The sequence below is a fragment of the Muscardinus avellanarius genome, assembly GCF_963383645.1.
Source record: "Muscardinus avellanarius genome assembly, chromosome: 4".
Classification (NCBI taxonomy): domain Eukaryota; kingdom Metazoa; phylum Chordata; class Mammalia; order Rodentia; family Gliridae; genus Muscardinus; species Muscardinus avellanarius.
In genome coordinates this window covers 74,352,576-74,366,730 of record NC_137789.1, presented here as the reverse complement: position 1 = coordinate 74,366,730, position 14,155 = coordinate 74,352,576, and the positions used below count along the sequence as shown (strand labels likewise).

The 14,155-nt window shown below is 38.7% G+C and overlaps 1 protein-coding gene across 1 annotated transcript in view; it reads left to right on the top strand.

Moving 5' to 3' along the window:
• Positions 1–12,776, top strand: part of NKAIN3 (sodium/potassium transporting ATPase interacting 3) — a gene marked incomplete at both ends in the record, with an annotated part of 672,646 nt that extends 659,870 nt beyond the window's left edge. The window contains 2 exons of the mRNA XM_080695337.1: positions 2,773–2,843; positions 12,723–12,776. Coding sequence (XP_080551463.1) covers positions 2,773–2,843; positions 12,723–12,776 — 125 coding nt within the window. The remainder of the gene's footprint in view (positions 1–2,772; positions 2,844–12,722) is intronic.
• Between the last annotated feature and the right edge of the window lie 1,379 nt (positions 12,777–14,155).

Here is a 14,155-nt window from a genome sequence, read left to right as displayed (position 1 = left end):
ACTTGAGATTCTTTTGGTAACACTCCTGGTTTCAATTGAACAAACCTGTATTCTGATTCAGAATAAAGTGAAGTTGATTTGAGAGGGATTAAATTATGCAGCATCTATATTTGCTGAAAACAACCACAAATAGATACAATTTGCAAGTTTTGCCCAAGAAAGATGCTGCTATGGAGGCAAAATGGCAATATCTAGGAAAATGTTTATACTAAAATACATTACACTTGTCTTCTATTTACAAACTTGCTTGGCATTTATCAACACCAGTAAGAAGAATATTTCCTCAGTTAAAAATATCATGGCATTTTTTCTTTATTTTCTCTCTCTTTCTTGCTTGCTTTCTTTCTTATTTTTCTTTTTTTTTTTTTTCCTTTGCTTTCTCTTCTTATTCAGGAGGCAGAAACCAGAGGACTGCAGTTCGAGGACAGCCTCAGCTACTTAATAAGGCCCTTTGCAACTCAGTGAGACCCTGTTTCAAAAAATAAAAATGGCTAAAATATAATACTAGGGATATAGCGTGGAGGCAGGATGCTTCTGGGTTTCATCCCCAGTGCCAAAAAAAAAAAAAAAACTATGGCAGCCAGACATGGTGGCACATTCTTGGGAGGCTAAAGCAGATTAACACAGGTTTGAGGACCTCCACAACAATGTAATAAGATTCTCAGCAACCTAGAGAGTTTCTATTCGAAATAAAAAATAAAAAGGGCTGGACATGTAACTCAGAGGTAGAATGTCCCTAGATTCAGTTCCCAGCACCACACACACCCACACACCCACACATACACATACACACGCACGCACACGGTGCACACACTCATGTACTATGGCTTACAGAGTCACTTAAAATGTCAACAATTTTAAATTTACTAACCACAAAAGGAAACTTTGAAGAAGGTTATAAATAAATGCATAAGCAAAAAAGTAATAATATCAAATATATATACTCATTCCAAAATACCAGATGTATTAGAAACAAATATGATTAGGAATCAAATTGCATGAATTTATGCCAAAAATAATGATTGTGTTCATGCTACACCTTAATGTCCAAATGACCAATATAGAGATATGTTTTATTTTGCCTTGAAATATAGGGGCATAGCTTGTCTTTATATTTAGAAAACTTATTTTAATTATAATTTTCAAATTGAACTGTTCTATTCACAAATATATGTATTTATAATTTTGTGTATTTAACACCATCTTTAACTTGAAAAATTTACTTTAACTTGATGAATGTGATCTTCCTTCTAAAATTCTGCCCCCTAATCCAGAGTAAAGGAAAGGATTTTGATTAATAGCTAACCTAATAAAAAACAGTTAAAACTGACCACTTCCATGATGACTTTAGTTTCTCTCTCTCTCTCTCTCTCTCTCTCTCTCTCTCTCTCTCTCTCTCTCTCTCTCTCTCTCTCTCTCTCTTCTCTTTCTCTTTTCCTTCCCTTACCCCTCTCTCTCCCTTTGAAAAAATTATCAGTATCTCAGATTGACTCTCTCACTGTTTATTTCCTTAAAATGGTGTCCAAGCAACTTATGTGACTTGGTAGACAAAAGATAGGTATAAAAAGGGTTGGAGATGGAACTCAGTGGCTGAGTGCCTCTGGGTTCAATCTCAAGTAACACCCCCACACACCCACACACACACACACACACACACACACACACAGAGATAAGCTTCAGGCTTCTCTGCCCTCCAGTGCTGCCTTGAGATGTCCTTTCCACCGATTGCTGGTAATATACAAGTCTGCAAATGTGGTGTCTGCTAAGTGAGCTGGTGAAGCGTTGATTGTCCCAGCTTGGCTCCAGCTCCAGTAGAAGAATGGAGTGGTTCAGGGATTGTTGAGAGTGGCTACAGCTAATTAAGAACTTAATTGTTCTTCTATGTTATTTTCTCTTTCTATAAATCACAGTTCACTGAAATGCCCATCTTGAGCTGAGGATCTGATACCATATTTGCATATTGTATCTTAGCATGCTTACAAATATGTGTGCATATGCATACACACACACACACACACACACACACACACACACACACACACACATTCCCTAGACAATTCAGTGCTCCCACATGCCTATATACTTGCTAATATTAGAGTGCTGTCATAAAAACAAAACTTGGTTTAATGTAATTAATATTTTTCATAAACTCTAAGAGAATTAAAGAGTTGAGAAAAATATTGAAGCTTTGATCTAAACAGAAAGAAATTAGAAAAATGATTGCAGAGACTAGCAGGTCTATAGAGACTATAAGACAAGCTCCATCAGAGAAGGCACGGGACCTTGGCAAAAGTTAGATGCCTGTTATTTTAGGAGTGACTAGAGGACAGAAGGCATGGAGATAGTTTGTATAACTTCTCAAAAACCTTTCTAATTATGTAAAGCATATTCTTAAGAAAAAAATGGATTTTAACAAGAAGAAAAAGTACATTTTTGAGCTATTGCAGGCAAAGGCATGTCTATATGTCTATGGACAAATGCATTACTTAAAATTGTATGCTATTTAATATTGTTTTTTTTTACTAAAACCAATAATGATTATTCCTTTTTCAGATCATAAAAGCCCAATTTATTTTGTGCATTCCTTAAAATTTCCACATTTTTCTGACTATTGACTATTTTTAGTAGTCCTTTACACTAAATATATAGATTTCCATTTTATGGTAAATATATATTTTTGTTAATTTTATTCTTAAGTATTCTACTTTAAACAATTAGTAATGTATGTATTTTTATTTACACATTTATTCATCTTGGGCTGTTATATTTCAGTTGATTTCATAGGTGGACTTGATACACACTCCTACTACCAGGATCATGTTGAGTTAAAGCCCGTTAAACCTGTAAGTAAAGGTGTGATGATATAGAAAATATTAATCCTTCTAACCTAGACAAAACTAACCAAACTTGAAGTAATTTGGACCTACTACTAATTGTCGGATTAATTCTCTACTCATATCTAAAACACACCTTTCATATATAACCTAACATCATCATTACTATTCATTTCAGAAAGCATTTGAAGTAGAGGATAAGGTTTAACTTTCTAAAATGATATTTTTGCCTTATTTTTTATAAATTATTCATTGTTCCTGAAAATGAAAATATTTTTTTTCTTCTGCAAAAGTAGAGGTTGAGTGTGTGTATCAAAGCAGCATAGCTGAGCGGGGAAGGAGAGGGGCCTGAGTCAGAACCCAGGCGCTGCCTGTGTGGCACCAGGTGCCTCCCTTAACATCTCTGAAGCTCATTCTTATAGGCCATGAGATGGCTACATGGGGGAAAGGATGGACTAATAAACTGTACAGTATATGTACAGCTGCCTATGGTTATTATCCTTTGTACTCAAATGTTTGACTAGAAAGTTCAAAAACCAGTTTGCTATATCCCCAGAGAACATAGAAAAAGTCATCAACAATTAAAAAAGTGTCACTAAAACTGGACCAGTGTCAATTGAAGATAAGCAAGGAATCTTGACCAACTGACTGACAAAATACTAGAAAACAAGAAAATAGATGCAGTGACTCCAATCCTGGAAAACTCAAATAGGCAATTGTGTATAATAAAATTAGCTATGATATGCTAAGCAATCTGCTTGTATTATCTCACTTAATCCTTACAAAAATATTGTTACTATACTAACTGTTATACCCGCTTTGTGAATAAGGAAATGGGATTTCAGTTAGTAAGTGTCTAAGCTGAGATCTGTCCTGGATGATAAGTGTCACATCCTGGAGAAGGTGAACTTGCTCAGATTAACCTCCTGCTCTTTCAGCCCATTGTTCTATAATTCCATGGTGAAAGAGGAAATCATACATAACATGGTCCCTGGAAAAGCAAATATGTAAGAAAGGCTTCATCTGTTGCCTTTTATCACAGTGGTTCCTGACCGAATCTGCAACCCTGCTCAGGATCTTTGGGGACTGAAGCCCTAAGAATCCTGCCCAGTTGTTCTACTTCCCCAGAGTGAATTAATGTTCATCTGGCAGAATGATCTAAAATAAATATAGCTGACAGGCTACACAAATCAGCACTTTGTCTGTCACATGGTAAATGTTTAAATAAATTTTGGTTTCAAGTAAATCCAGTTTGTAAAAACATTCACCCTATATAACACTCCAGGACCAAGTAGTCACTGCAGTATTATTCATGTTTCTGAGTACTCCTAAGTGATGTACTCCAAGAGCCGAAATTTGTGGATTTGGGGAGTTCATCAGAGATTTTGACAATCATAAGGACAGCCAGTGCCTTGGAAGTGAGAACTAAAACAACACTGAGTGGTGACTAGGAAATTCTTTATGTTTGTTATGAGATCAGAAGATGATGGATGGTTTCTTTCATCTTGCTGTGAAAAAATAACTCTGCAGAGAAATTACGATATGAAAAATGTTGCAGTGTAAGCTAGGTCTTTCAGTTTGGGAAGGTTATGAAGAACTGCAGTTGATCAATGTTGGTAATGGAATCTTCTTCTTTGAGTGACTTAAAAGTATAAACTTCTGTGTAACTGTGAACCTCAAAGAGTGTTCTGTGGAATGTCCTGGGGGCAAGTGACTTCTACTTATGTTCTCTGAAGTCCTTTCCATCTCTGTGAATGAAGAACACATGAAATTTCCTCTTCAGAACACCTGTGGGCTTTGATCCGCTGTGCTCTCTCCTCAAAGGATTTTCTTAACATCGCTGTTCGCTGTTGAACTCGCACCACTTTAGCAGAATGTAGCATAAACTACAGGCCACAAAAAGTAATAGAACAAGTTTCTGCTTTGACAGATTATGCATATTATCATGTCAGATGAATATGGAAAGCCTTTCAACCATGAAGAGAGTAGGAATCTGAAAGATCAAACTAAGCCTGAATTGAAACCATTGTGCATGAAACAATTTCAGAAGTCGGTATGTGTGTTCTTCCCCAGTATGCAAATATTGCAGCATTTATCCAGTGGCATCTGTCAGACTGCTTGATTCTTTTTAATAAGGACTTTATATTGAATTCCATTGTACCCAGCTCATTGGTATCATATCACCCTCCCCTTCACGCAACAGCTTGCAGAAAGAGCCAACCTGCTGTGCTAAATTGTTAGAGATAGGAGTGAACACTGGTTTTTAACTTTCATTAAGCCTCTCTAATCTCCATGGAGTACAAGGCTAGGTTTCATGAGGAAGCCACTTTCCTAAGAGGATCAGAAGAATCCTTGGCATAATCCCAGGCATGAGTACATAAACAGGTAGTTTTCAACTTGAGATGAGCAGATACAAGCTGACAGTGCATTTGAAGGTAACAGTGCAGAATTGTGCAAAAAGCCTTAATGCTCATGTTTTATTAACACATTGCCCACAGTCAAATTTTGTGTGAATATGCCTGCCTGGGTGTGGCTGTGATTGCAGTGAGGTGGATCACATTTGGGTTTTGTCTTTGACACTTTGTCTCTTTCTTCAATAATGACATCAAGCTATCAAGCCACTGATTAAATAAATCTGTTTACTTCAGTTTAGAGCCATTGACAAATTAGCCTCAATGTGTATGCCCTGGGTACTGAAGACATAAAGACAAATAACACTTGAGATTTGACCTCCAGCAGCTAATGATCTAGGAGGGGAGACCTACATAGACATAGACAACTAAATGCAAAGCAGCGCCCCCAAGCCAACTTCATGCAGAAAGGAAAGCAGGGCTTCTCATTTGGTGAAGAAAGGCTTCACTGGGAGATGATGCTGAAGTGATGTCAAGAAGATGATGGGGGAGTTTATCAAAAGAATAAGCATAGTCACTCTGGGAGATAGTTTGGCAGCTTCTTATGAAACACAACATACTCTTACCATATGATTGAGCAATTCAGCTCTTTATTATTTACATAAAGAAGTTAAAAAGTTAGGACCACACATCAATGTCTGTAGCAGCTATACTCATAATTGTCAAAACTCAGGGAAAAACCTAGGTGTCCTGCAGTAGGTGAATGGATTAAATAAACCATTGCAATTCAAACAATGTAATATGATTCATCACTAAGAAGAAATTAGCTATCAAGTCATGAAAAGACAAATGCATATTACTAAGTGAGAGAAGCCAAACTGCAAAGGCCATATACTATATGATTCCAACTATGTGGCATTTTGAAAGAGACAAAACTATGGAGGCAATAAACAGATCAGGGATTCGGAGAAGGAAGAAAGAAATAGATGGAACACAGAGGCCTTTTGGGGACAGTGAAAATATCCTGGATAATACCACTATGGTAGATACATATTAGTATATATATCAGCCAAATTCATAGAATGCACAACATCGAGAATCCTAATGTAAAATGTGGGCTTTGAGTAATAATGATGTGTTTGTCAGTGGTAAAAAATAGACCACTCTGACAGGGAATGTTGACATTGTAGGAAGCTATGCATGTATATGGGAAATATCTGTACCTTCCTTTCCGTTTTACTATAAACCCAAAACTGCTCTAAAAGAAAGTCTAAAAAAGGTAGCAGAAGAAAAATAGGCATCTCCAGCATGGAGACTGATTTGCTTGACCATTCTACAGTGAACCAAGTCAACATTCATAACTATCTAATCTGATGTCTGCCAAAGTTCTTTAAAACACTGAACAAACCTATAAGAAAGCAAATGTTTAAGCAAAGGGGGAATCTCAGCAGTTCCTGATGCAGACACTTAGATCTTAGCAGCCATTGTCTCACCATCTATACAACATCACTCTTTATGCCTGAAGCTATAGAAATACTTCTAGTAGTTTTCATCTGGGTCTGGCTTGGGACCTGTGACACATATTTGTGCTGGGGTCCATCATCTTGCCACATCTGAGAGTAAGGAAGTGTAAACTCTCACCATAGCCACAGCTTGTATCTCCACCAAAATCTCCTCCATCACTGATCCTACCCACTGATTCTGATTTTCATGGAGGTAAAGAGTAAGGATGGATCAGGATGGAGTGTGTGTGTGTGTGTGTGTGTGTGTGTGTGTGCGCGCGCGCACGCGCGCGCGCGCGCGTGTGTTTTGAACCCAAGGGCGTTGTGCCTCTGAGTTACATGACAGCCTTTTTTATTTTTATCTTGAAACACGGCCTGCTAAGTTGCAGAGGGCCTCACTACGTTTCTGAGGCTGGCCACAAACCTGTGATCCTTTTGTCTCAGCCTCCCAAGTACTAGGATTACAGGTATGTGCCACGACAAACAGCTAATGATGGTGCTTGTCTTTTTATGACAAGTGGTCCAAGGGTCATTGGAACTTTGAAGAGGGAATCTCCACATTGGCTTAAAGTGGAGGCAGCAATAACACCAGGGGAGGAGGGTTTATGAAATCAGATTTGCCTTCAGGAGGAAAAAGAGTGTGACATAAATCCATACAGCTATGGAAGCAAGATCGAATTTTGAAGAACATCATAGGAATCAACTAAATTAAAGTTTGTCAAAATCATAACCAGTTTATTTGCATCAAAATGGTTAGCAACTGGGTATCAGGAAAATTAAGCTCTGTGTAACAGTAATTCTTCACATAAAAATAATTAGACTGAGGCAGTTAATCAGAGAGGGAGCAGCTAAATTCCAGACTGAGCATACAGTAAAGAGAAGGCTCAATCTGATTATGAGAAAAATTTCCACGAAGAAGACGCCCCATGACTGCAGTTAAGAAAGAATTGATTGGAAAGCTGACCCTCGACTTCCTCCTCACATTTAAGAAATAATTTCTAAGGCTTCCAAAGGAGAGCTTGACTTTTCTTTGGTATCTTGACTTGTCTGATTGCCTTTGCTGGAGGCTAATTTTGCTTCACAAAAATTGCTACATGCCATGTGGCCACTGCTGATTGAGGAGCTGTTATTGCCACTAAGTGCTGAAAGACAGAGGAGGCTAACCCCCATTCCAAGCTAGCACTGCTGCCAGCTCCACGGTGCCTGCCCTGCCAGTTTTCCACCTCTAATAGTCCAAGACCACAGGAGATGGCCTCTGGTGATCAGGCAGTAGGACCTACGCAGAGGTGGTCATGAGTATCTGTTCTTCCCTGAGAAAAGCTTTTTTCTATCAATCAGTACACCATATGTGAGCTGGAGCCCTGCTAGAATATTTTGCATTTATAATATTTTGTACTTCTAGATCAGGCATTGGCATGCAAAAAACCTCTGTGTGTGTGTGTGTGTGTGTGTGTGTGTGTGTGTGTGCGCGCGCACAAGTGCACACACACAGAAACACATGCAGGAGTTGGGAAGATTGTATGATATGCTTTAAAATCCTACTTTAGCCGGGCGTGGTGGCGCACGCTTGTAATCCCCGCGCTTGGGAGGCGGAGACAGGAGGATCACGCAGGTTCAAAGCCAGCCGCGCTGGCGTAAGAGACCCTGTCTCAAAAATATAAAATAGGTCTGGGAGTGTAGCCCAAAGGTAGAAGGGCTTCCAGGAACCCCAGAACCACCAAATAAATAAATAAATAAATAAATAAATAAATAAATAAATAAATAAAATCCTACTTTAAAAACCAAGAATCACCAGCCATGTGTTAGCAAACTATAACTGGAGAAACCTAAAGATGAATAAAATGGTAACTTTTTGTCTTGGTTCTGTTTTCTTTTGTCCTTGACTGGATTTAACAGTTTAATGTAAATATCCACCAAGAATGCTAAGCTACGTAAAGTTCTGCTTGCTGTCTGTCCCCAGCGGCATGCAGTGACTGCTGAGATCTGCTCATAGGAATGGCTGGCTCTCTGTTCTCATTACCAGATGTGGAGTTCCCTCCCCTGAGCCCTGCCATCAGTCCCTGGAAATGGAAGCACTTTCTGAGGCATTATCCCTCCAGGGCTGTCTCAAGGGCCCCACAAATGCAATGCACTCAACATCAACCTAGTTGTCCCAAAGGAGAGATGGGCTTTGCTGTGTGCCTCCTTGACTTAGCTCAGAACCCATTGCTCTCTCTCATTTGGGAACTCTTTTTATTTCACTGGAATTAATAGGTTTTTGATCCATCATAAGAAATGGTTACATCATTCCAGGGACTACTAAGAGCACACGAGGCCATTTGACTGTGCAGCAGTGAAATACCTGTGTTTACATGGCTAAGGGGGTTCAAGCTCACCATTGTAATGAGTACAGTCTGAGCATCCCTGTCCTGGCTAGGAAGGAATGAAGCCACTGACAGCGCAGAGGCAAGAGGGCCTGGTGCAACCATCAGGACTGAGGGTCAGTCATGTGCCCTGTTCTCACTGAGCACAAGAGAGCATTTCTTCTGACATGTGACCTCATTCTCACTCCCAGAGCCTTGTGGAGCCCGCTTCTCATCCTGACTAGTGTAGCACATAAATCCTTTTCCAAGATGAGGAGGACCATATGTGAATGGTGGACATCTGAATGGAGTCTTTCAGATAAAATGTCTGTTCCCAAATTTTCCAGAGCTCTCAATACTTTTTCTGGTATTTGTCATTTATGCCAATAACTGGAAAATAGACACACAATGATGTGGAGATGTGAAGTGCCACCACCTCCAAAATAAACCATTAGCAACATAAGTAAAAATAACTTCACTAGAGAATTAACTTCATCAAAGAAAGTATTCTCTGTTTTCAAAATTAAAGGTAATGAACATAAACCATATTTCATTAAGTACAATTTTTATTTTATATGCACATTAAAATATTATCTCTATTCTATGACTGGGTTTGTGAAGAAACAAGATATTGGAAAGAACAAACAAAATACAGAGAAAAGCATACACACACACACACACACACACACACACGCGTGCGCGCGCGCACACACACACACACACACTGTTATTAAGTCCAGCCCAGTCTTAGAGTAGAAAATGCAAGAGTACAAAAATAGCAGAGTGGGTTAAATCTTACCATAAGGGAACAATGAGCCAAATCTAGAATGTGGATACTAATAAGGAGCAAATTTTTTTAAAGGATAAGAACTGTTATTGATCAAAATGAATAAAGTTTAAAGACATAAGAGTCAAAAGCAATGCATATACCTTACTGGATTCTGATTTCAACAAGTCAATGTAATGAGATCTTTCTAGACAATTAGGGAAATTGGACTATAAACTGGATATTAAGTGATATTAAGAAATATTGATGGATAGGTCAAAATTTAATAAACTAATATTTACCAGATGAGCAGAATCTCTCAGCCTCTGAACTTTTTATTTCACACCAACAAATTCTTTGCAGTGGGTTCTTTAGGAATATTTTGCGGCATCCTTGTTCTCTGTCTACTGATGCCAGAGGCACCACTTTCAACCAATATGTGACAAACTGTCTCCAGACATTGGCAAATGTCCCCTGGTGAAGAGTGACTATGTCAAAGATGAATAGAGATGTGCATGAAACAATATAATGTTTGGGATTTCGTTTTAAATGCCTTAACCACTTATGGCATTAAAAAAAAAAACACTTAAGAACAGTGGCAGTGGATAAATGAAACTTTTAACTGTATAATTTTAATTTTTGTTCATGCTGAATGATGAATACATAAGGATTCATATTACTATTCTTTCTACTTTTGTGTTAGATTTTTAAAAATCAATTTTCTTAATAAAGCTTTGTGCAGGGTAAAGATGGGCTTTCCTTTCAATGCCTTCTCTCAAAATCGCCTTACTTTCTTCCTCAAAAGCTTCTTGAAGAATATTTTCGAAAGCTCAAAGGATCAGTTTCAGAATTCTTACCTGGCATCATAGAAACAGTCTCAGCCTGCTTTACTTCTTCACCAATCTATGTTGCAAAAGTCCAGGAACAGCCGGGCGTGGTGGCGCGTGCTTGTAATCCCAGAGCTTGGGAGGCTGAGACAGGAGGATCGCACAGGTTCAAAGCCAGCCTCAGCTACTTAGTGAGGCTTTCAGCAACTTAGTGAGACCCTGTTTCCAAATAAAATATAAAAAAGGTCTGGGAGTATCTGGGAGTATAGCCCAGAGGTAGAAAGCCTCTGGGTTCCACCCCCAATACCACCAAAAATATTTTAAAAAAAAGTTTAGGAACAGAAAATATTAGCTAGAGACAGAGATGAAAATAAAAATAATGTGGTAGATGCTTTGAAGTTTCCTTAACCCCCTACCAATATACATTAAAAAAGAAACACATCTTCTGTTCTTACCCTACCCTCACTCTAGAAGTGTCTCATGTGTTGAGTGGATAGATGAGCTTGAGGACATTGAATCTCCCTTTGAACTTAAAAGTTGTGTGAAATTATAAATTTTCATCATTATAACCTCATCCCTTTATCTTTTCATTTAAATATCTATTAAAATGCAAAGAGGTAAAGAGGGCAAACATATGGGTTTGCCATTCAGAACACAGAGAAATAGAAGAGAATATGAAATGTAGTAGGAAAGTTGAGAGAGAACTGGAGGCTAGCAACTCCTATGCTGTGTGGGAGAGACATGACTTACAGTCAAGAAGAGTAGCTGTCACAATGTCAAAATTAGGGGGTTTTTTCAACTATCAAAATTCTATGCCAAGCCACGAAGTCATTGAACTGAGCTAATGAAGAGAAATTTCTAGATGTATGGAACAGTCTTTATAACTGGAACAGGTGGTTATAACTTATTTCAAGGGAAAAAACTTACATGCCTGAGTGACATCATATAATATGAGTTGCTATTAACAAGAAGAGAAATATGGCAGAGTAGATATGAGAGTCTTCACAAGGAAGAATTTCAGCTAAGCCTTCAAAGGCAAGTGGGATTTGGATCAGCTAAGACTTTACCTGAGAGAAACAGTGAGGGCAAAAGGATTTGACAAATTCTTAAGGATCAGCTATATAGCAAGTGGCATGTCAAGGTTGATTTTGTGCAAAGATGCATAAATCAGAGCCCTCCCTTCCCAAGGCTTGCTGCATAAAATAAAGAATATGCACAGCCTTTGTCAAAAGCATAGAGAGGAGTAGTTGAACAGGGGCATGTATATTAGTCAAGGATCTCTAGAGGAACAGAACCATAATGACATGTTCATGTATAGAGAGAGAAAGATTTTAAGAAACCGTTAAGGAATTGCTTCATACAATTTGGGAAACTGGCAAGTCCAAAATCTGAAGGTCATGACTGCAGACGGAAGACTCAAGGAAGAGCTGTTGTGGCTTGAGTCCAAAAGCACTGTAGAGGCAGAATTTCTTCTTCCTCGGGAAACTTCAGTGTTTTCCCCTTGAAAGCTTCCACTGATCAGATGAGGCCCAGACACAGTATGGAGGGCATTCTGATTTTTCAAAGTGTGCTAATTTCTTTCACAGTGATGCTTAAACTAGTGTTGAACCAAAGACCCAGGTATAACAGCCCAGCAGAGTTGATACATAAAATTAACCATCACAGGGTGGGGTATAAGTAAGGATCATAGGTCCACAGTTAGATGGAATGAAAGCCAGACTAGGAGGATTCTTGAGCAGTCAACCAAGAGAATGACGTAGGAAAGTCAGGCATGGGGTGTGTCTAGTAGTTTAGAAACATGAAATGACCTTGTCATTTTTACTCCAGAGGCAACAGTGGCAATTACTACACGTGTCCTCACCATTGCTGTGTGCCTGGCATCTCTCTCCCAGAACATCAGTCCTACACTCTGAAGCCCGATTGCCACACTCTAATTGGAAAAGCAGAAAAGCCCAAGTGTCTAGCTTTCTTATTGCTACTGGGAGACAGAAGGCATCACACCCAGAAGCTATTTTGCATTTCAAAAGGCCTGGATGAATAGAAAGGATTTTCGTTTTCACTGCTGACAATCTTTAAAGCATTTCATATTTTCTGTTTTAGGTCGAAATAAGTAATGACATTGACTCTGAAATGCGGCTGCTGAATTTGACATAGGGACAAAGCACCACTGACAGCCAGCCCTCTGGATCCGACTCGTCACCTTCCTCCCAGAGAATGGACTGTGCCTCTCCACTCTCCAGGAGTCACGGAGTCCTCCATCACAGCCTGTGTAGAATTAGCATTGTTCGCTAGATGAGTTCTAGGTGCTTGGGTGGGTATTTTTTTAGTCATTTTCTTCTTAAATGAACACTTGTAAATTGTAAAAAAAAAAAATGGTTTTTAATTTTTTTAACAATATTTATGTGAGGCATGCAAAATGAGAGAAAAGTCTGTGAAAACCTACAACATTTCTGAGAGAAACATCAGTGTGTGTTATGAAGGTGTGAGGTTGGTATTGCTGGCTGCTAAGGTTATCCTAAGCTCAGTGGATTCGCGCTGGCAGATCTTGTCTGTGGTCATCAGATACACCTGGGTACAAATAATGGATCCAGCTGTCAGACAAGATGGGTCACTGTTTCATTACCACAAGGCAAGAATGGAGTTCTCATTTCTTCTCAGCTTCTCAAAACCCAGAACAATACTATGGTAATCAAGATTTTCAGAATTGTGCATGATATCTTGTTCTTCCTGTATTTTGAAAGAGTCTATATATCATGGGGGTGCATGAGTGGTTGAAATAATTAGTGGAACCCCTTTCTTCTTTGGTGGAAACATGGGTGTCTTTGAAGTCCATATTTCGTGCTCTTTATCCCTCTCCTAACACTAATGTCACATCTAAATACACAGTTCATGGCTGTGTACCAGGAATCACAGCCATAAATCTGCAATCAGTAATTTTGCTTTGAGGATATTCAAAGGGAGCATTAGGATGCTGTGGAATTCTCTCAAGTACTTCTTAAGAAAATATTTATGTTAAATGCATCTAAAGAAAATATTTATGCTGCAGCTGCATCAACTTTTCTTTCTCCTACCTCACCCCAATAACCAAGACCATGATATAAAAATCATGATTTCCTGTGGAAATAAGGACTGTCTTAAAACATATCACAATTTGTTTTTGTTTTAAACTGGCATAAAATTTACATATGGTGAATGCATAGATATTAAGAGTACAATTTTATTAGTTTGAAAAAGGTACACACTTGCTGGGTACAGTGGTGCATATTTGTAATCCCACTACTTGGGAAGTTGAGACAGGAGGGTCAAAGGTTCAAGACCAGCCTCAACAACTTAGCAAAATTCTAAGCAGCTTAATAAGACCCTGCTTAAAATTTTTTAAATGTTTTGAAGGGCTGGGGCTGTAGCTCAAATGTAGAATGTCCTTGGTTTCAATCCCCAGTACCAAAAAGAAAATAAAAGACAGAGAAAAAGGAAGATGTACACACCCATGTAACCAAAGCCTCAGTTAAAAGACAGAACATTTCAAGCCAGGC